This window comes from Mustela putorius, unplaced genomic scaffold, assembly GCF_011764305.1.
Source record: "Mustela putorius furo isolate JIRA1106 unplaced genomic scaffold, ASM1176430v1.1 tig00000997_pilon_pilon_pilon, whole genome shotgun sequence".
In the NCBI taxonomy this organism is placed as follows: Eukaryota; Metazoa; Chordata; class Mammalia; order Carnivora; family Mustelidae; genus Mustela; species Mustela putorius.
In genome coordinates this window covers 696300-719514 of record NW_025421527.1, presented here as the reverse complement: position 1 = coordinate 719514, position 23215 = coordinate 696300, and the positions used below count along the sequence as shown (strand labels likewise).

Sequence of the window (23215 nt, the reverse complement as noted above, 5' to 3'; positions counted from 1 at the left end):
TAGGATTGCAGAAATTGCATTGGTCTTGGTGGGAGAAGACATGTATTCTGAGTTTACTTTTGGCCTCAGGGTTGGATGACTTTGGACAAATCACTTAACTGCCTACTTTTGGCTTTGTAGGTAGTTTGTTGCATAAGGGAAACGATGATGTTAAAGGGTGTATGTGAGTCATGAATCCAGTCAAGCAGAACTTACCAACTTCCTTTTTAAAAGTTACGTATCCTTAGTATAGAAAGCTCTGAAGTTTAGACGTGTCCTTACTTTTTGCCTGTGAATGGTTAGAAGTCTGTGTAAAAGCTATTATTATAGCGCTTTGAGTCCTCATAATATCTTTCCTTTTTTGTGTTAGTGCATAATACATTGGCCTATAGAACTCTTTCATTCTGTCGTATTCTTGAATGGATGAGGTGCTCTTTCGCTTGGGAAGTAATTTAATTGAACAGAGTGATTTTATATATACATCAGTCAGGTTGGATCTTTGTTTCTTATTTTTTAAGCCCTTATTATGCTGAGTACAAAAATAGGTAATGCCTGCTTAGTGAGTTTGTCAAATATTTCTCAAAGAACAATTTAGCAGTTGTTTTAATATGCATCTAAAGAAGAGACTAAGAATAGTTTAATAGCTATAGTTTTAATAGCTTTTGTTTACCTTATGAATGTTTGAGAGTGCGATCTATTGATTAAATTGGCTTTTTTTTTTTAGAAGCATAAATATGTCTCACTTTACATAAAATAGACCTGTTAGGTTTTTCTGACAGATAAAAGCCTTACGCTCTAAAAGGTATTTGACTGTTTTGGCTGAATACTGAGGAAGAAGCTTCCTGGAGTAGGTCATGTCTACTGTTGTGCCTGTTAGAAAGTATTACTAGCACTGAGGAGGCTTCATTTCTTCGGTTAAGAAAGTTTAAGGATATGTTGGGTTGCTGAAGATAAAAGGCCGCTTCATTTCTGATTGTGTAAGGTTCAAGTAAGAGAAAAAAGCAAAGGGGGTTGATTTAAAAAGGTTCTTTCATGGGTTCAGTAGTAGTTTTTCTCACGTGAATGTCCACACACTCTCTTTCTACAACTTGTACCAGTATTTACTTAGTTAAGGGCAGTGGGATCAAACTGTTCCCTTCTTTCCTTTTGTTCTCAATAAAAATAAACCACAAAAGAGACATTTTGAAATAATGTTATTTTAGAAATTATCACCAAATGGTTGTTAATAATTAAAAGACTAATCTCTACTTTTGGCCTGAAACTTACTTTCTCTACTGTTGCTGTTTTATTATCTGTTATATTAGGTTAATACTGACCTCTCTTCTTGTCTCCGTACCCCTGGAGACTTAAGATAATAGCACTGCTTGACCTCAGACTCGCGGGTGGCAGTACTTTGTTTATGTATTTAGTATAAGATGACTTCAGATGACCCGGAATATGCTTATATTTAAGTAAAAAAAAAAATCATCATCTAAATGAAGAAACTAAGAGTCCCTCTAAGAAGTGTGTTGACTTCTGTTTGAGAAACTTAGTTTTACTTTCTTCTAGGATTATAAAAAAAATTAGAAATTTTATTTTAGGAATTCGAAAGGTACTGTACAGTAGAAAAAGGAGGAAAATTACCCATCCTGTGGATCTCTTCTTTCTTCGATAACCGTGTTAACATTTGGGATAACTGAAGGTTCAGCTAAAGTCTTGTCACAGTTCTTGCATGTCTTTTGGCTAAAATCTGTATTTTTCTTGTTGCTGTATAGAGATGATGTTGTAAGTAGGCATTTGCTCTGCCTTGTTTTCATCAGTGGCAATGGGAAAATGTACTCTGCTGCATCTCCCTTATGACAAAGACATATTTTGTGACTCTTGTAAAGGTCGGTTCCCGTGGAAGAAAATGACACCAACTGAATCTTTTAGATGTTGAGTCCGTTACCTCCCTGGTTGTTCCTCTGTGTTTTATATAAGTGGATTGGCTTATCTTTAGGCCGTGCAAGGTGTATTATCAAGATGAACCAATTGACATAGAAAAATTATTTTAACTGAGTTGAATTTCTAATATAGAAATTATATTATTTATGGCAAATTGTGTCTGATAGTTTGATTTCTAGATCTATATATTTTATTCTTCTAATACCCTTTTCCTGATTTGAAATGTACAGGAAAACAATTTTGATAATCTTGATTTTGACTTGGATTTGATGCCTTGGGAAGCAGGCATTTGGGACATCAACAACCAGTTCTGCACAGGTAATGATGTATTTCATTGGTAAAAATCTTAAACAGATCCATTGTATTTTGTAGTTTGGTATTAGTCGAAATTACGTGGGGTAATTAGGCTACTTTGATGGGTTAATAAAAGCCAGGGATAGATACTCTTTTTCTGATGGGGCAGTGCACACCTAAGTTTCCTACCCAAATGGATGGAAAGAATTTCTTAGCTATATGTTAGTCACATAGTGATAAAGAAGTCATATCTGAAATCCTGATTTTGAATTCTGTGTAATATCTTTATAAGAGGTTAACCTATTTGAGAACCAGACTGAATTTAGGGAATCAAAGAAAACTTGGGATTATCACAATTTAGGAAGATGGCGTAGGGGTCCCTTGCATTTGATATACATACTTCTGTGGAGGGGGCACTCTCTCTCTGATGCTAGTATCTTTAAGGGGCCCTGATGAAGTAGGTTTTGGATGTGCTGAGAGAAACTGGAATCTGGAGCAAACGGTCACTTGTGGGATGAAGCTGATAGGAGGCGGAAGAAACCCCTTCCCTCTCTTTGCTTTAGTATCCTTCCAGTATCCTCCATTCATAGGACGTAAAAGGGAGCCAGCTGAGACGTGTCTTTATGTGCATCACAGACTATAGATAGGCGGTAGACTTAAGAGCTGAGAGACAGTGGGTAAGTCACCAGCACATCCTCCCACCTGGATTGCAGTCCTCCCCACCCCCCAATGTCCCAGTCCCCCGTTTTATGCATTTGCGTGTCTTGCTCAATGCATGTCTTCCCTCGTAGAATATGGGCTACTGAGGGCCAGTGTTCTGGTTACTATTGTCATGTTACAAACTACTGTAAAACTCAGTGGCTTAAAACAACTACCATTTTATTATGTTTCCAGAATCTGTGAGTTAGGAATTTGGACAGGGTTCCCCGAGAATGGCTTGGCCCTGCTCTGTGATGGCCAGACCTCAACTGGGAAAGCTTGAGTAGCTTGAAAGTTGGGGCTCTCATTACCTTAAGGTTTCTTCACTCACATATCACTTGCCAGGCCCGAGTGACTTGTGGCTAGCGCTGTGGGCCAGAGCACCTGCACATGGCCTTCCTGTGTGGCTTGGCTTCCTTTCAGCTTGGTGGTCCCGCGGTACTTAGACTTCAGAGGCTCAGATGGGAGTGTTCAGTGCACAGAGTAGAAGCTGCATTGCCTAAGTAACCCAGCCTTGGAATTCACGTAGCATTACTTCCATACTCTGTTGGTTGAACAAGTCTTAAGCCTACCTTGATTCAAACTGAGGAGAAATAGATGCTACTTCTTGATGGGAAAGGGTAAGAGAACCTTATAGATCATGAGGGAGGCAAGCTATTTGGCAGCTAACTTTGGAAAACATTGCCTGGGCTGTGGTTGCTCAATAAAAAAATTTTTTTAAAGATTTCATTTATTTATTTGACACAGAGAGAGAGATCACAAGTAGGCAGAGAGGCAGAGAGAGATCACAAGTAGGCAGAGAGGTAGGCATGGAGGGGGAAGCAGGCTCCCCGCTGAGCAGAGAGCCAGATGTGGGGCTCCGTCCCAGGACCCTGAGATTATGACCTGAGCCGAAGGCAGAGGCTTAACCCACTGAGCCACCCAGGCGCCCCAGTATGATTGAATTGTAAGAGTAGTTTGTACCCTCTTCCTTATTTTATTTTGAGTTTATAGTGTCCACTGGGACATTTTTACTTCATGTTTTTCAGTTAAAGATGTTAAGGCAGAACCTCAGCCACCTTCTCCGGCCTCGTCAAGTTGTTCGGTCTCCTCTCCCCAGTCAGTGGACTCTCACTCTTCAAGTCAGCATGTTCCTGTAAGTAGCCACTCTTCTCCGGTGATGTTGGTCATCATGGTGTCCGGGAAATACGCATATGGTGGAGGCCCTTCCCGTTTGTGAAATGCTACTGTGAGCCTTAGGATCTCATTTCATCCCGAGGAACCCGAGTTTCGAGGAAGGGCCTTGGGAGAGCCCATAAGTTCTTGGTCTGGCTTTGCTCTCCTTCCCTGGTGTTCTCGCTTTCTTCTTGCCTTCACGGTTTCGTTGTTGCAGTGGTTTTTTTGCACTTCGCCAGGATCCTGTATTTTTTCATGTATTGCCTTACCATCTTCTCTCCCTGCTGCCCTCTCTTCTGCCTGTCAGAATATATGTTCTTTGAGGACAGACTCCAAGGTGATCTGATTTGTAACTCCTTGGCCATAGAGCCTAGAATGGATTTCTTAATTCAGGAATGCTTAGTACTACCTTTGAAAAGGCTTTTATAAAAATCTGGTAACTTCTTAAAAGGCCTTCTGTTCTCCATCCACAGAAAAGCTCAGAGGGTGGGAAAAGGTACTTTTCAGGTGCTTTTTTGAATGGGGGAAGGGAAAATTTAAGAAGAAAAATTCAAATTAGTATTTTAGTACATTATATCTGCTATAAACAGAGGTACCTTCTTTTCAGATTCAACATGTAGCCAACTATGAAATATGGACAGTTCAGTCCAGTTAATGTCTCTATGATTCACCTTCTCTGCTCCTGCCAGACCATCATCATCTCACTGGGATTAAGTTAGTAGGATTTTACGTGGCCTCTCTGCCTCCTGACCACCACCCGCCTTGCCCCCGCCCCCCGCCGTCCCCATCTTTTCTTAGCAGAGGAATCATCAAAGAGAAGTCTTCCAGAATTACAAATTTGATCATGTCCGTCTTTTGCTTAAACCTTGTAATGACTTTGCAGCCATTACAAGGATGGGATTCAAATTCCCGGAGTACTAGACCCTTCACAGCCTGGCTCCTGCTTCCCTTCCGGGCTCCCTGTCCGTTCCTGCCTTCACCTCCCCTTCTGACCCGGTTCGAGTTCCCACCTCAGAGCTCCCGCGCTCTCCACTCACTCAGCAACTGTGCCAGGCACTGTTGAAGGCCTGGCAGTGAGTGAGAGCAGTGAGTTGTAGATTTGACACTTGTAGGTTTTTGTACATGCTCCTCTGCCTGGAATGGCCCTCGTTTTTTTCCTTCCCTTGTGAAACTCCTGTTCATCCTCTTTTAGTCCCGGTTCAGAACAACTTCCTCTGTGAAGCTCTTCTCTGATTGCTACCATTGGAAGTTCTCTGTCTCACAATTTCTCCAAATGATTTAATTTTTTAAAATTTAATTTATCTTGAAGTCATAAGTATATAACAAGGAATTTTTTTTTTTTAAAGATTTTATTTATTTATTTGACAGAGAGAGAGAGATCGCAAGTAGGCAGAGGCAGGCGGGGGGAGGGGGAAGCAGGCTCCCTGCTGAGCAGAGAGCCCGATGTGGGGCTCCATCCCAGGACCCTGACATCATCACCTGAGCTGAAGGCAGAGGCTTAACCTACTGAGCTACCCAGGTGCCCCTATTCAAAGAATAGTTACAGAAGCCTGATTTCTGTCCTTTCCTTCCCATCCATCCTTACGTGAAAGGGAGCATACTCTGTGCCTTGGTCTGCACCTTGCTGGTGTAACTTAGTGGTATATTTTGGAGGTAAGACCAGTTTCAGGATCTTTCTCATTCTTCTTCATGGCTGCATGGTGTTCCACTGTGAGGACATATCATGCTTTCTTTAGGGATTTCCTTATTTGATGAATCTTTGTGTTCTCAGTCCTTTTCAGGCTCAAATAATACTGTAGTGAATAAGGTGTTACTTAAGTCACTCCGTATTTTCGCCACGGCGTCTTTGGGCTATAATCGTAGAAATGAGATTGTTGAGTTGACGGTGAATACATTTGTGATGGTGTGGATTGTAGCCCGATTTCCCCCCGCGGGGTCATGCGGCTGTGGGTTCTGACCTGCAGCGCGCACGGGCCGGTGTTCCCACTGTTCCTGCGCAGCATGCTTTGTTGTCTCTCTGTTTTACTCGAAGTGTGCTTGAACAGCATCTCAAATATTTCATATCTATAAGGCCTATTTTATTTATTTTTTTAATGAACTGTCCATTCAAATTTTGGTTCACTTTTCCATTGGATTGTGTTGGTCTTTTTCTCCTCAAATTTTTTAAGTTGTTTTATTACATATTAGGATTATTAGTCCTTAGTTTGTGAAGTAAGTTAACAAGTATTTTTTCTCCAATTTGTCATTTGTCTTGATGCTTTCTGTCTGGTATTTATTTTCTCCAGGCATACTTTTTCCCATAGCCAAATTACCAATCTTTTATTGCCTTTTTTGGAGGGGTGGTCATTCAGAAGAGGGTTTTCACCACTGAGAGGTTATAGTATTTTTATTTGTGTTTACGTCAACTTTTTGTTTGGCATAATCTCAAAGTTAGAGAAATGTTACAAGGACATTACAAATAACTTTTTTTTAAAAAAAGATTTTATTTATTTATTTGACAGGCAGAAATCATAAGTAGGCAGAGAGGCAGGCAGAGAGAGAGAGAAGCAGGCTCCCTGCTGAGCAGAGAGCCCTGTGCAGGGCTCGATCCCAGGACCCTGGGATCATGACCTGAGCCGAAGGCAGAGGCTTAACCCACTGAGCCACCCAGGCGCCCCACAAATAACTTCTTTTCCCTGAACCATTTGAGAGTAAGTTGCCAACCTGCTTATCATGCCCAAATACTTCACTGTCTACTTCCTACAAGTGTGGATGTGCCTTCTGTGGCCACGGTACCATCACTAACATCAGGAAATGAACGTGGACACATTACATTCACCTAGTCCTCAACTCCCACTTAGCTTGTGCCGGTTGTCGCAGAGATCTCCCTTAGACCAGCAACAGAGCCTCGTGTAGGATCCAGCTTCGTGTTTGGTTGACTTGTCTCTTTCATTTCCTTCAGGTGAAATGATTTTTTTTTCCTCAACTGTCATGACCTTGTCACTTATGGAGATTAAATACTAGTTATTTTGTAGAATGTTCCTCAGTTGGGTTTGTCTGATGTTTTCCTAGGGGTTTGGTTCAGGTTTTGTAGCCACGGCAGGAATATCACCGGGGTGATGCCGCATCTGTCTCATTTACTTTCGATGACATGTCACACGATTTCAGTTTGTCATTACTGATGACATTCTCTTTGTTCACTTAATTAAGATAATGCCTGCCAGGCTTCTCCACTGTGAGGTTGTCCTTTCTCGCTTTGCCATAAATAAGTATTTTGTGAGGAAGTACTTTAAAATGATGTTTAAAAAAAAAAGTCCAGTTTCTCCTCGAAGTTTAACTTTATCTGTTTACTTCTTTATATCAGTGTGGATGTCACAGTTTCCTATTTTATTCAACAGGTTGTAATCCATAACTGTTATTAATCTGATTCTCATGCTGTCCTGGATTTGGCCAGTGCAGCTCCCTTCCCACAGACCTCTGTGTTCTTTTAATATGTCTTCATTGGGCTTTTTGATAGTTAGGCTGACCTGGTTTTGATGTCATCACCCTGTTCTGACTCCGAGCGCTGGAGTGTTCTCCCCAGCCACATCTCAGCACTCTCTCTACCCGACTCAGGTTGACTCTGACACTCGACTAGCCCGGCTCTCCGCATGGATGTTCGTCTTGCTCTGTCGCATCTAGTGGCTTTAGGGTAAAATTACTCAGCAAGGAATATTTTCGTTTGCCTGTTTGTTTATTCATTTGTTATTTATATTCCACAAATGAGTGAAATCCTATGGTCTTTGTCTTTCTCAGTCCAACTTAGTTCACTTAGCTTAATGCCTTCCACGTCCATTCATGAGCAAGAAATATTTTCTCAGTGGCTGTTAGTACATATTTTGTAAGGTTTTATTTTTATTTATTTATTTTTAAAGATATATTTATTAGTGTACTCAAGGGGATGGAGCAGTGGTGCAGAGGGAAAGGGGGAGGGAGAGACTCTCAAGCAGACTCCCCGCTGAGCTTGGAGCCCAACACAGGGCTCCATCCCATGATCCTGAGATCATGACCTGAGTCAAAGTCAAGAGTTGGATGCTCGGCTGAGCTACCCAGGTGTCCCATAAGGTTTTTTAAATTAAATTAAATTAAATTGTTAATTGTTTTTAAAAGATGTGGCCCAAGATTGAGACCTGAACAGCACCATTTTTTAAAAAAGATTTTATTTATTTATTTGATAGAGAGATCACAACTAGGCAGAGAGTCAGGCGGCGGGGGTGGGGGGCAGGCTCCCCACTGAACAGAGAGCCCGACATGGGACTCAATCCCAGGACCCTGAGATCATGACCTGAGCCAAAGGCAGAGCTTAACCCACTGAGCCACCCAGGCACCCAGGTTGTATTTTTAATTTAGATCTCTGATCCATTTGAAATTATCCTGGTGTATGATGTGAGATACAAATCTAATTTCATCTTTTCCCAAATGACTATCAAAAGAATGGTTTCAATACAGAAAGTTCATCTTGTTCTCACTGGTTTCAATCTGTATCCTTAAAATGGTTTAGGTAAATAGCGTTATTATATTAGATCTCTTTGTATTTCTTTTAAAAATCAACACAGTATTTTTAAGATCAGTTCATATTGTTCTGTGTGCATGGTCTGTTGCATCGAACTTCACAGCACCTCACGGATGTGTTTACCAGGTTTTACCTGCATCCCAGTGAGCGTTGTCAGAAATGACCTTTTATGGGCCTGTGTGAGGACTCCTTTGGGATGCAGCCCAGGGGTGGAACTGCTGGGTGGTTCATGGGACCAGTGCTGCCACTTGCTCTCTGGTCACCTGTGGTAGTCTGAAGTCCCTGCCACAGTGCTTCCGGATCCTTGTAGCTTCTCTTCGTCGCTAATGCTCAGCGCTGCCTGGCCTTATAATTTTTGCCAGATGGTGCAGATTTTTTATTGTTTGTTTTGTTTTAATTCACTTATCTTTGATTACTGATTGTTTTCAACATTACATGGCCTTTTGGATTTGGATATTTTTTCTTCTCTGAATTGTTCATTCTTACCCACTTGTAAGAATTCCTTCTGTATTTGAGATAGTAACTTTATTGGGTGTAGATATTATGTGTATCTTTTTTTTTAAGGTTTTATTTATTTGAGAGGGAGAAAAAGAGTGAGCGAGAGTGGGCAAGCAGGGGTTGGGGTAGAGGGAGAGGGAGAAGCACGCTCCCCTCTGAGCAGAGAATCCAATGCAGGACTTGGTCCCAAGACACTGGGATCATGACCTGCGCCAAAGGCAGACGCTTAACCAACTGTGCCACCCAGGCACCCCCTGCATGTATCTTTTTACTTTTTATTACATGTTAGCTTTGCAGTCTTTATTGAGTAGAATTTCTAATTCTGAATACTCAGATTCATCTTTTTTTCCCTTTGTCTTTTTGATTTATTTTTGAAGTTTTTTTTAAAGAAGTCTTTCTCTGCTTGTAGGCCATAAAGATGTTCTCCTGCATTTCTTTTCTATTAACTGCTTGGTTTACCTTTTACATTTAGATTTCTTAATACCTTTATTTATTATTTTTAGAAGATTTTATTTATGTATTTGTGAGAGGGAGTGAGGTGAGGGGTAAAGGGAGAAGCATACTCCCTGCTGAGTAGGGAGCCCGATGGAGGACTCGATCCCAGGACGCCTGGATCATGACATGAGCTGAAGATAGAGGCTTAACTGACTGAGCCACCCATGTTCCCCCAAATTTCTTAAACCTTTTCTTAAAAATTAAATTTAATTTTTAATTTTTAGAATTTTATTTATTTATTTTTAAAAATATTTTATTTATTTATTTGACAAAGATCACAAATAGGCAGAGAGGGAGGGAAGCAGGCTCCCTGCTGATCAGAAATCGCGATGTGGGGCTCGATCCCAGGACCCTGATATCATGACCTGAGCCAAAGGCAGAGAGGCTTAACCCACTGAACCGCCCAGGTGCCCCCATTTTTTATTTTTTAAAAGATTTTATTTATCTAGGGGCTCCTAGGTGGCTCAGTCGTTAAGTGTCTGTCTTTCGCTCAGGTTACGATCCCAGGGTTCTGGGTTTAAGCCCCACGTCGGGCTCCACGCTCCACAGGAAGCCAGCTTTCCTTTTCCCACTCCCCCTCCTTGTGTTTCTGCTCTTGCTTTCTCTCTCTGTCAAATAAATAAGATCTCTCTCTCTCTTTTTAAAAGATTTTATTTATTTGACAGATACACAGCACAAGTAGGCAGAGCAGCAGAGGAAAAGGGAGAAGCAGGCTCCCTGTTGAGCAGAGAGCCCAATATGGGGCTTGATCCCAGGACCCTGGGATCATGACCTGAGCCAAAGGCAGATGCTTAACCAACTGAGCCACCCAAGCATCCCTTCTTAATGCCTTTAGAGTCTACCTTACTGTGTGGTTTTAGTTAGGGATCTAGTCTTGATTTTCTCTAAGTGAACCAGTTTCTCCAGTTGTATCACCTTTGCAGTCATTCTGTTAATATCTTATGCTTGGTGGCGCTTTAGTCAAGTTATCTTTTATGTATCTCAGTTAAGTTTTGAAATTTTCTTTATATAGGTCCTGTCCATTCCTTAGAAAATTAACTCCTAGGTATTTTATAATTGTTATAGCTTTTGTGGTTGAAATCATTTTTATTATATTTTTAAGTGATTATTCATACAATATTTTCATTGTGAAGTGTTTTTTTTTAAAGATTTTATTTATTTATTTGACAGAGAGAAATTACAAGTACACTGAGAGGCAGGCAGAGAGAGAGAGAAGGAAGCAGGCTCCCTGCTGAGCAGAGAGCCCCATGCGGGACTCGATCCCAGGACCCTGAGATCATGACCTGAGCCGAAGGCAGTGGCTTAACCCACTGAGCCACCCAGGCGCCCGTGAAGTGTTTTTTTTTTTTTTTTTTTTTTAATTTTTACTTTTTTTTTTTATTTTTTGAAAGGTTGAAGTACAGTTTTTTGTTTGTTTGTTTGTTTTTAACATATAATGTATTATTATTTTTTTTTCTTTTCTTTTTTTTTTTAATTTTTTATTTTTTATAAACATATATTTTTATCCCCAGGGGTACAGGTCTGTGAATCACCAGGTTTACACACTTCACAGCACTCACCAAAGCACATACCCTCCCCAATGTCCATAATCCCACCCCCTTCTCCCAAACCCCCTCCCCCCGGCAACCCTCAGTTTGTTTTGTGAGATTAAGAGTCACTTATGGTTTGTCTCCCTCCCAATCCCATCTTGTTTCATTTATTCTTCTTCTACCCACTTAAGCCTCCATGTGTGAAGTGTTTTTTTTAATTGGTTTTTATATGTGTTCCAAGTAGACAGCATGTCACCTTACAAAGGCACTTCTGTCTCTTCTATTTTAATACTTACTCCTTTTATTTCATTTCTAGTATAATGATGTTTGCTAGAATTATAGAAAAAGCAGTTACGTTTCTTATTCTGGACTTTAATGGTATTGTATTTAGTATTTCACCATTAAGTATGACATTGGCTATGCAATTATGCCTAACTTTTTTTTTTTTTTAAAGATTTTATTTATTTATTTGACAGACAAAGATCACAAGTAGGCAGACAGGCAGGCAGAAAGAGACGGGGAAGCAGGCTCCCCACTGAGACGAGGGGCTCAATCCCAGGACCCTGGGATCATGATCTGAGCCGAAGGCAGAGGCTTTAAACACTGAGCCACCCAGGCGCCCTAGCTTTTTTTTTTTTTTCTTTTGTAAATGTTAAGAAATACCTTTTAAGTATCTGAGGCCACAAAGAGATTTGTATTCAGATCTACTGAATGTTAAAAGTCTTGGAAAATGTTGTCTTTATACATCTCTGTATTAACAATTCACCCATTAAATAAAAGAAAATAGTCCTGTTCCTTTCAGTGTTTGTCTTTCTTCCAAAACATTTGGGACAAAGGTGGTGTTAATAAATGAAAAAGAAAAATAGTAAGAATTATTCGTTTTGAGTTTCTTATAAGACTACTAAATTAGAGATTAGAGGAAAGGATATTGGCATTTTAACCTTAGTCTTATACCAAACATTTGTATGGCTAGGAGCCAAGTAAACAGCAAGTGTGTGGGAGGAAATATAGGAGCAGATCAGTGCTTCTCATCTTTAATATGAGAGGATGATTTAGGCATCCTCTGCAGTTTGAATTATTTTTCCTCTTGTATTGATGGATAATGTTACTTTATCCACAGTCTCTTAGTACTCAGTAGGTAAAGTTTCTAATACATCATACCTTTGCCTTGAAGTTTTTCTTGAATGTTTATCTGTTAATGTATGGATCTTGCCTCTCTAAGCCATTTTCTGTTCAAGAATTACATTTTTCTCCATGAACTTGTTTGTATTTTATTTTGCTGTAGGAGGAGTTGGATTTGTCTTCTCCTTCCCAGATGTCTCCCCTTTCCCTTTATGGTGAAAGCTCTCATAGTCCCTCCTCAGCGGAGCCCCTGAAAGAAGATAAGCCCATTGTTGGTCCTAGGAGCAAAACTGGTATGACTCCCATCTCCTGTCTTCTGTTCTTTCTAATTGGACTGAACTTAGGTTCCATTTTTAAAAAGAAAATATTGGATTATGTGCATGTTTATTAAGCTGGCTTTTTGTTTTTAAACAAGTGGACCTGTCTTCTTTAGTTGTATTGTCTTTATGGGTGAAAAATGCTTTAAAGTAGATATAGGCCTCATCATCTTCAGGAGAGAATTCAAGGATTCAATTAAAGATATTGAATGTGAGGGCCATTTGTGTGTGACATTTATTACCTCGTAATCTTCAGGCCTTATTCAGTGATTTTAGCTATTCTCTACCAGTTCTAATATCCCAGAGCTGCAGTGTGGTCGTTCCAATGAAAGTCATCATTTTGACCATCAATGTGGTCAAAAAGGAAGGCTCATTTGACTTCCACAGTAAATAAGTCATGACGATGTACTGTACACGGTGCCCATGGTTAGTGATACTGTGTTGTCTATTTGATTGCTAAGAGATTAGATCTTACAAGTTTTCATCTCAAGAAAAAAATTCTTTAACTGTGGTAGCAGATGTTAACTAGACTTCTTGTGGTAATCCTTTTGTGATAGAAATATCAAATCATGTTGTACCCCTGAAATTAATATAATGTTATATTAACAAAAAAGGGGTAGACCTCAAATGAAGGACTTTTCTTGAGTCTATTAAGTTATAGAGTAGCTAGGCTTAAACTCCGGGTAGAGACAGTTACTCAGAGCTCTAGATAATGTGTAGAAAAAGGTGTATCATAGAATCTGTTTTCTAGGAATTGCTTTCACAATGATCTGTTGTTTGTTTGGATTTTCTCCAGAAAATGGACTGACTCCAAAGAAAAAAATTCAGATGAATTCAAAACCTTCAATTCAGCCCAAGCCGTTATTACTTCCAGCAGCACCCAAGACTCAGACGAACTCTGGCGTACCAGCGAAAACCATCATTATTCAGACATTACCCACACTTGTGCCCTTGGCAAAGCAGCAGCCAATTATCAGCATACATCCTGCGCCCTCTAAAGGTACCTGAGTGAAACTGGAGGCTGCGTAGTTTAATTGGTGGCCATTAAGACTTGTGTCATGTCATTTGTTTTAACTCAGGTTATAATTTCTGAGCTCAGGCTGGGTGCCAGGAATTGTCCTTGGTTTTTGAGGATGTGACAATGACTAACATGTGATTGTCCTAACAAGGGAGATAGCTATCTAGATGAATTATATCAGATATATATATATATATTTTTTAAAGATTTTATTTATTTATTTGACAAAGATCACAAGTAGGCAGAGAGAGAGGAGGAAGCAGGCCTCTTGCTAAGCAGAGAGCCCGATATGGGTGCTTGATCCCAGGACCCCTGGATCATGACCTGAGCTGAAGGCAGAGGCCTTAACCCACTGTGCCACCTAGGTGCCCCTTTTCTTACAGTTTTAATTATGAAAACACCTGTCTGTCAGGATGGTGGTTTTATATAACCACTTGTAACGAAGAAGAAAATCCAGGAAACTTTATTGGCACCATTCTGTCCTGAGAGTTTTGTGTCCCTGAACTTTTGTTTTTAAGGAGAAGTCAGTATGTAAATAGCGTTACGGGTCTATAGGTGAGTTTCGGTGATAGCATGAGGCTCTTCATCCCTGCAGAGGCAGCATTCTTTAGTAAATGTGATCTTGAGTGAGGGCATGAGGAAGAGAGCTCAACTCTTGTCTTCAGTTAAGAATGTGTGTGTTTCTGTATCGTGTCCACCAGATGGCCTCCCATCCTCAACTCTACACGAGTAAAGGAGAACCCGATGGACTTTCTTTCCCCAGATTTAGGGCTAGGTCTCAATGGTGTATGGATTGTAAACAAATGTTTCTTCTATCGTGGTGTTTCCAGCTCTAGATTGTCAGTTCCTTTCTTTGGAGCAAGAAGATCAAGTTATAATGAGAGCAAGGTCATAAATTTGATTTCTAGTTACTCTGTTAGTTTTGTTTTATTCTAAGGTCATGGACAATATAACATTGATAAAGAGAAGAACTAGTTGGGAGATTGGACGAGTCTGTGAAAAATCCATCAAAGTCTGCCAGAACCGTAGACAGACCTGGAATACCAGCCCTTTCTGTACAGGGTCAGAACTGCTGCTTTTTTCATGTGAAAAATAGCAGTCCGATAGAAGAGGTGTTCTTGTGGTCTGTGAATGGATGTTAAGTGTTCATAACTTGAAATAAAATGTAAGATTTATTTTATGTGTGGACTTTTCTCAGGATAGTCTCCAAAACTTTCATCAGGATCTCAGAAGGGTCTGTGTCTTCCCAAAGGCTAAGAATGAATGAATGAATGAATGAATTTATTTTTTAATTATTTTATTTTATTTTTTCAGTGTAAGGCTAAGAACTGAAACTTGTGAAGAACCTCATTATGGTTTCTTAAAACGCTAGTGTAAAAAGCAAAAGCCGGACATTAATATGACTAGTGTTTGAAGCAAGGGGTATTCCTGAGAATTTGCTCTTAGTAGACCATGTTCAAGTGATAGAAGACAAACCATTCTTTTCTGAGCAGTTTATCAGGTTCAGAAACCCGAATCATATATTGTTCAGAAACCCGAGTGATACATTATTCAGAACGTCAGTGTCTGCCCATTTTTCTGAAGATAGTATTTATGTTTGCTAGTATAAGATACTTGTGAGTTTTTCTAGTACAGTCCAGAGAGTTGGTGTTATTATAACATACAAATTTAAGTGTACATCCTCCATTTATTTGAAATAAAGTGGTAGAGGGGAAATACAGGAGAGGCATTTTATAGTTAATCAATGTAAGTGTCAGTAGTAAATACTTTACTATTAAAAAAGAAGTTATTTTTATAGGATTAAGTTCACATTCTCTAACTTGGAAGTAAAGCCCACCGTGGTTTGGCTCTGATTTCATTTTCTAACTTTACATTATAATCACTCCTTTTTATAAACCCAACTTCCTCTTCTAGCCCAACCAATCTGGCCACTGTCCCTTGAATTCTCTCATTTTTTCTAGTTTCTTGGCTTAGACCATGTCTTAGACCTGTCTGCCTGAAGCAACTTCTGTAACTTAAGTCTTATACATTTATTAAGGCTGTTAGGAGGAGTGCAGGTGAGAGATGAGGAAAGCCTGGTGTGTCTGTGAAAGTGGAGAGCTAGGACAGAGGGTGCAGAGGTTGAAAAGTGCAGAACCGCAAGCTTGGCAGTTGGATGGTTTGGAAAGGGGATGAAGGATAGAGAGGAGTGTGTCCTATGTCGGGCTTGTCGGGTAGATGATAGTGCAGATCACTGAAATGGAGGATGGAGGTAAACTCACTTGCCCCAGGTCATTCTGCTCCTGAGAGGTAGAGGCAGAACTGGAGCCCGGGTGGTCTGGCTCAGGGTCTGTGCAATTGGTCAGGCTACTAGATTTCCTCTAAAAGAATGTGCAGATGTGCTCCTCGATCTCCAGGATTCTGTCTAATTGGGGAGTTAACATATTTACAAAAATAAATAACAGTGACCGTGAGAACTGTTAATACGTTAATAATGAGTTAATACGTATAGTTAATAATACGTATAGTGAGTTAATGAGTTAATGATACGTATAGTGCCCTTACAGAAGCTGTTACTATATAGAAATGGAAATTAATAATAGTAAATAATAGCTAACATTGAAGTTCTTGCTGTGTGGCACTGTTGTGTTTAAGTGCATTATCTTATTTAATCATTACACTGGCTCTGAGAATAGGTACTATTATTGTCTTCATTTTATAGATGAGAACATTAAGACATAGAGGACTCATTTACCCCAAGGCACACAGCTATGTTATTAGACAAAGTAGGCATTGAATGAATGTTTGATACGTAGTTTGAAGTCTTTGAAGAAAGTTGAAAAGGAAGAATGCCTGTCACACTCGGTGAGTCATACAGAGTCAGAAGTATTCAGCATTGAATCTAGCCGTGTTCCATTAAGGGGGATTACCTGTAAGGTAAGGACATACCATTAAGGTATGTCGTATCTGAGAGGATTCTGAGCATGTTGCAATGGATAAATAGTCTTACGGTTTTCCTTTTTGACTGCCCTTTTGTCCTTTTCATACTAGGGGCAGTAGTTCCTGTGTTCAGCTGCTAACTGTTTAAGGCCCAGAACAGTGCTTTGCAATGCGTTCTGTGATTCCTGAGCATCTAGCGGGCCAGTGTTTAGCAAGTCACCACAAGAGTTTTTTGTTTTCTTGAACATGTTATAATAGAAGTTTCTCCCTATTCTGTCTTGAACCCTGGCATGCCTAGAATATTTAGAGGATCCTAGAGTTAGATGCTACTGGGTAATTTGAGGATAGTTGGGCACCATGGGATGTTCATCATAGAAAGCAGGAGGCAGCAGTGACCTGGTAGGACTGGGAGCCACTTGGGTACACAGACCCGGCCTCTGTGTTGCCCCGTCTCCCTCCCTCCATGAGGCAGTTCTCTCAGCAAGGAGGCGGTGATAACTACACAATGGACAGTACAGACTTGGGTTACTTTTCTAAATTAGTTTTAAGAAATAGTGCAAAGCCATTTGCGTGTGTTAACGGCAGCTAGAAGTATGATCCTTTCTTTGAAATGTTTAATTCTTTACTTTTACCACCTCCTCTGCTCTTTGGAATAATCCCAAAGTTCACTGAGCAGTGTTTCATTTTGGGATTTTTTTTTTTTTTTAAAGATTTTATTTATTTATTTGACAGAGAGAGATCACAAGTAGGCAGAGAGGCAGGCAGAGAGAGAGGAGGAGGAGGCAGGCTCCCTGCCAAGCAGAGAGCCCTATGCGGGATTTGATCCCAGGACCCTGAGATCATGACCTGAGCTGAAGGCAGAGGCTTAACCCACTGAGCCACCCAGGCTCCCCCGTTTTGGGATCTTTACCGAGAAGATGTGGAATAATGCTCTTCTCAGAATATTGGTTTAACTCAGTGGTTCCCACACTCCAGACTGTGGACCCCAGGGTATGGGTGGTGGGAATAGTAGCCTTTGGCATTTTGCAAGGCCTCTACAAACCCCCATACTGACAGGTATTTTCTGTAGCCTGAATAATTTGTTTTATATCTTTTTTGTACTCCTATTTAAAAAATTTTTGTGGCTGTAGTTCAGATTAGTAAACTACAGATTTATTTTAAATTGTTACTAGGTTTTAGTTGTGGTTGTTTTTTAAAGTAATGTGGGGCTCGAACTCATGACTCTGAGATCAAGACATGAGCCGAGATCAAGAGTCTCAGCCTGACAGAGCCACCCAGGTGCCCCTGTTACTAAGTTCTTTTTTTAAAAGATTTTATTTATTTATTTGACAGAGAGAGATCACAAGTAGGCAGAGAGGCAGGCAGAGAGAGAGAGGGAAGCAGGCTCCCCACTGAGCAGAGAGCCCGATGCAGGACTCGATCCCAGGACCCTGAGATCATGACTTGAGCTGAAGGCAGAGGCTTTAACCCACCCAGCCACCCAGGCGCCCTTGTTACTAAGTTCTTAATAGCCTTTTCTCATCATGTATTTTTTTAGTCCTGAAACTGAAAGAACAGCCATGATCATCTTGGGTGACCATGATACTTTTTGATATTAAAGAAGAGTGGTCACTTGGTTTAAGGTTTACATAATGATGAGTGTGTCTTCTTCTAGTACCAGATTGTACTTTCTTTTCTTTTTTTTTTTAAGATTTTATTTGAGGGGGCGCCTGGGTGGCTCAGTAGGTTAAAGCTTCTGCCTTTGGCTCAGGTCATGATCCCAGGGTCCTGGGATCAAGCCCCGCATTGGGCTCTCTGCTCAGCAGAAGGCCTGCTTCCTTCTCTCTCTCTCCCTCCCTGCCTCTCTGCCTACTCTCTCTCTGTCAAATAAATAAAATCTTAAAAAAAAAATTTATTTATTTGAGAGAGTATGGCAGTGTGCAAGCGAGTGGGGGAGGAGCAGTGCAGGAGAAAATCTTAAGCAGACTCCCTCCTGAGCTTTGTACTGTACCCTGAGATCATGACCTGAGCCGAAATCAGGAGTCGAGCGCTTAACCAGCTGAACCACCCAGCACCCCTTGGACTGTAATTTCTTTTTTTTTCTTTTTTATTTCTTTTCAGTCTTCCAGAATTTATTGTTTATGCACCACACCCAGTGCTCCATGCAATCCGTGCCCTCCATAATACCCACCACCAGGCTCACCCGACCCCCCCATCCCCTCCCCTCTCAGTTTGTTTCTCAGAGTCCACAGTCTCTCATGCTTCGTCTCCCCACTCCGATTTCCCCCAAACTCCCTTCTCCTCTCCATCTTCCAGTGTCCTCCATGTTATTCCTTATGCTCCACAAGTAAGTGAAACCATATGATAATTGACTTACTCTGCTTGACTTACTTCACTCAGCATAATCTCTTCCAGTCCCGTACATGTTGATACAAAAGTTGGGTATTCATCCTTTCTGATGGAGGCATAATACTCCATTGTATATATGGACCATATCTTCTTTATCCATTTGTCCGCTGAAGGGCATCTTGGTTCTCTCCACAGTTTGTTGACTGTGGCCATTGTTGCTATGAACGCTGGGTTACAGATGGCCCTTCTTTTCACTACATTTGTATCTTTGGGATAAATACCCAGTAGGCAATTGCAGGGTCATAGGGAAGCTCTATTTTTAATTTCTTAAGGAATCTCCACACTGTTCTCCAAAGTGGCTGCACCAACTTGCATTCCCACCAACAGTGTAAGAGGGTTCCCCTTTCTCCACATCCTCTCCAACACACGTTGTTTCCTGTCTTGTTGATTTTGGCCATTCTAACTGGTGTCAGGTGGTATCTCAATGTGGTTTTGATTTGAATCTCCCTGATGGCTAATGATGATGAACATTTTTTCACACATCTGTTAGCCATTTGTATTAGACTATAATTTCTTAATAATAAATGTTATTAAGAAACCTTACACCTGGTCATGAGCTTTTTATTTTATATTTTTATTTGAATATTTGACTTAAGCATATTTATATCTGCTTATGAGTCATCTCCTCATTTAAATGTTTTTATTTCATAAAAGAAGTTTTTCCGTTGGAAAAAAGATAAAAATGTTTAGAGATCACTTTTGTCCAAATAAATTACACATATTAAAAATCTATGAAGTTATTTTTTTATGTGGGATAAAATGCTGTTAACTAAACTCTAGTTTTAGTGTGCTTTTTGGGGCCATGTGAAACATAAAGACTTTGATTTTATGGAAGTGACCTTTTTTTTTTAAAGCTAAGACAGGTGTTCTTAACAAACAGGTGTTTCAAAGTATTATTTAGGTTTTTAGTTTTTCTTGATCCTTTGAAATACCAAGCTGAATTTTACGTGGGTCGTGTTACACTGGCTGAAAGTAGAATGCTTTTTTTTTCCTGCCTTGAAGAAGAATTATAAATGTTTATGTAATTGTAGTTGCTGGTTACTGTAGTACCTTTTTTTGCTGGATAGACCCAAGCAGCTGTGGATGTTGGGGGAGGCTTTCAGCACCTTGTAAAATTGGCCAGATCTGAAAGGAAGCATTCAGTAGGCAAGTGAGATTTCTAAAAGACCGGAGTTCTGAGTCATGGGAGTCTTCTGTAGGTTAATGATACTAAGTCTCCTCAGATTAGTGTAATTTAAAAAATAATGTTAAATGTGAAGATTTAAGAAAAAGATTTAGAGACCATTTTGTGTGTGTAGGGGGAGTTGCTATTATCTACAAATAATTTTAAGTTACAGATTTGTCTCCTGTGCTTGTTCACTGTGAACTCATTTCAAATGGTTTTAATGTTTGTTTGTTTGTTTGAAGATTTTCTTTCTTTATTTGACACAGAAAGAGAGATCAGAAGTAGGTAGAGCAGCAGGCAGCGAGAGGGGGAAGCAGGCTTCCCGCTGAGCAGAGAGCCTTATGTGGGGCTCGATCCCAGGACCCTGAGATTATGACCAGACCAAAGACAGAGGCTTAATCCACTGAGCCACCCAGGTGCCCTCCGTGTTTTTTTAATAAGGACATTGTGAACAACTTCATAAAAAAAAGTAGATTTTTAATTGAAGTAGGATTAACATAGCGTTGCTAGTTTCGGGTGTACAGTGTAATGACTGAACATTTCTGCTCGTGACTCAGTGCTCATCGCAGTAAGTGTCACTCTTCATCCGCTTCGTTTCAGCTGCCCACCTTCCTGCTGGCAACCACCAGTTCTCTTTAAAAGTCTGGGTTTTGGTTTTTTTAATTTTTTGTTTCTCTTTTTTTAGAGACAGAGTATGACTGGGCAGTGGGGCAAGGGCAGCAGAAGGAGAGGGAAAGAGAGAATCCCAGGCAGGCTCCACACCCAACTTGGAGCCTGACACAGAGCTCGTTCTCAGGACCCTGAGATTACAGCTCCAGCTGAGAGCAAGAGTCTGATGCTTAGATGACTCAGCCGCCTAGGTGTCCCTGGAGTCTGTTTTTATTGTTGTTTGTCCCTTTTCTCTGTTCATTTGTTTCTTAAATTCCACATATGTTTGTCTTTCTTGGACTTCTTTCACTTAGCAGAATAGTGTCTAGATCCTTCCATGTTTTTGCAGATGACAAGATCTCATCTTTTTTACAGCGAAATAGTATTCCATTGCTTATATAGGCCGCCTGTTCTTTATCTATTCATCACTTAGTGGATACTTGGGATGCATCAGTGGGATGCATCCCACTTGGCTTTGGGAGATATTACTGCAAGTTTTAACATTTTTGATATTTGTAGTCCCTGGGCTGCCACATATTGAGTCACCGAATCTCCATTTGTATATTTTTGGTGCTGTATTTCTAAATCCTGTTAATTTAAAATATGTGGCTCTCAGTGTTCAGGATAAAAGATTCATTAGTTATAATATGAAAAATACTTCTTGGCACTCATAAATTTCAGTGGTTAATAGAGAAATCTATGTGTAACTCAGCAAGTTTGACATGAATATAGTTGAGAAAAAATATGGACATACATTGTTCATGATAACTTCATAGGAAACAAATGTAGTTGGTTTCATTAAAAACAAAACATCAGAAGTCATTGTGCGTGTGTGCTGCTGTTGGTTATGTTTTAATTGGTGGTTTTAAATGCCCTCCGTGTCCTCCTCCTCTTGTATCCACAGAAGAGACCTAAATGTTAAACACTGTCCTTTGTCGCAGTGGTCACGCACACTCTGACTCCTGTCCTGTTTCCTCCACCGCAGGTCCGACCGTCGTGCTTTCTCAGCCTGCGGTCGTACAGCTTCAGGCTCCGGGAGTCCTGCCCTCTTCTGCCCCAGTCCTTGCTGTCGCCGGGGGAGCCACACAACTACCTAATCACATGGTGAATGTGGTGCCGGCCCCTGCGGCCAACAGCCCAGTGAATGGAAAACTTGCAGTGACTAAACCTGTCCTACCAAGTACCATGAGGAGCGTGGGCTCGGATGTGAGTGGGGCAACTCTGTGCTTTATCATGCCTGGCTGAAAACACAACAAGGACAAAACCACACTGTTTTGTTTTTGTTGCCTTGTTTTTGCTTTGTGGAGTTTTTATCATCGTGCCTTGGCAAATTAGCACGTCAGAATCTAAGTGATAAGGTTTTAGAAAGTCTGAAGTTGTTTGATGAAAAGTGATGTTTGCATACTTTCCTCTGTAACTCCTTCTTTGAAGCTCTCCTCGCATTCTGCAAGGTCCTCCCCAACCCAGTCACACACTAGTATTTTCTAAGACTCTTTCATGTCTCCTGATTGAAATGTTTTTGGCAGTTCCCAGATAAGAGCCTGTAGACTATTTTTTTGGTCAAGATTTACATTTACCTTCTCTCTTGATTTATTGAAGGGTTTTCACCACTGCAAAATGATGACTTGCTACTCTTAGGAGTTCTCTTAATGATTAGTTGGTATTTTCCCATCTTTGCAAATCCTCAGATTTTCTAGCCCATTTTAGGTTTATTGATTTATTTTTTTAATAATTTACAAATCACAGAAAGTTTCCTAAGACCTGTCTTCCTCAAAGCCAGTTATAGCATTTGCCAGCTAACTTTTGCTTTCTTTAAAAATGATACAAAAATATCTCATGTATTAAGTAGTAATTGAACATTATAGGCTTAAAGTTTAACGAAGTTAAAGTCAAATAATCACTTTGACAGTGGATTCTCCTAAACTATTAGTGGGAAGGCAAACCCATATGTGTTTTCTTTAAAGTAAAAGTAGAATAAAAGTAGATATTCTCGGTTGTTAATATTACTACTCTACCTTTTCTTTAGGTATTGCAAAATACTTTTAAAATTTTGTGCCTTATTACAATCTGTTATACCATGATTTATTAACTAGCATGTTAGTAGCCCAGTAGTGAAATGGCTCCGTTGTTACATAAACACAACTAAGTAATGTCCATTCAGCGGTATCTTGAAAGACCCGTAACAAAGGAATATTATCTGATGAAAGCAGAACATTAAAGATCTCCAGTAATTCCTATAGTTTCTGTAGGTTTTGAAAACTGTGTGTGTCCAGACATGGAAGAAAATTTAGTATTGAACGAGAATACACATGGATGGTACAGGATTAGCCTTGACTGTTAAAGTTCGTTTATTTTGAGGACTGGAGAAGGTTAAGCATAGTGGTTATGGCATAATAGGCACTAAAACACAGTATGGGCTTCAGTTGAGGATGAAATCATGCGATGCTGGGATTTGCTTAAAATACTCTGGGGCAGGGGGCAAGGAGCACAGGATGGAGGAAACAAGATTGGCAAAATGTTGATGATCATTAAAGT

The 23215-nt window shown here is 40.2% G+C and overlaps 1 protein-coding gene across 1 annotated transcript in view; it reads left to right on the top strand.

Annotated features, from left to right (window-relative positions):
- The window catches only part of ATF6 (activating transcription factor 6), a 210914-nt gene that overhangs the window by 14328 nt on the left and 173371 nt on the right, over positions 1 to 23215 (top strand). Inside the window, exons 4-8 of the mRNA XM_045086531.1 lie at positions 2133 to 2220; positions 3924 to 4030; positions 12389 to 12518; positions 13339 to 13542; positions 21666 to 21886. Coding sequence (XP_044942466.1) covers positions 2133 to 2220; positions 3924 to 4030; positions 12389 to 12518; positions 13339 to 13542; positions 21666 to 21886 — 750 coding nt within the window. The remainder of the gene's footprint in view (positions 1 to 2132; positions 2221 to 3923; positions 4031 to 12388; positions 12519 to 13338; positions 13543 to 21665; positions 21887 to 23215) is intronic.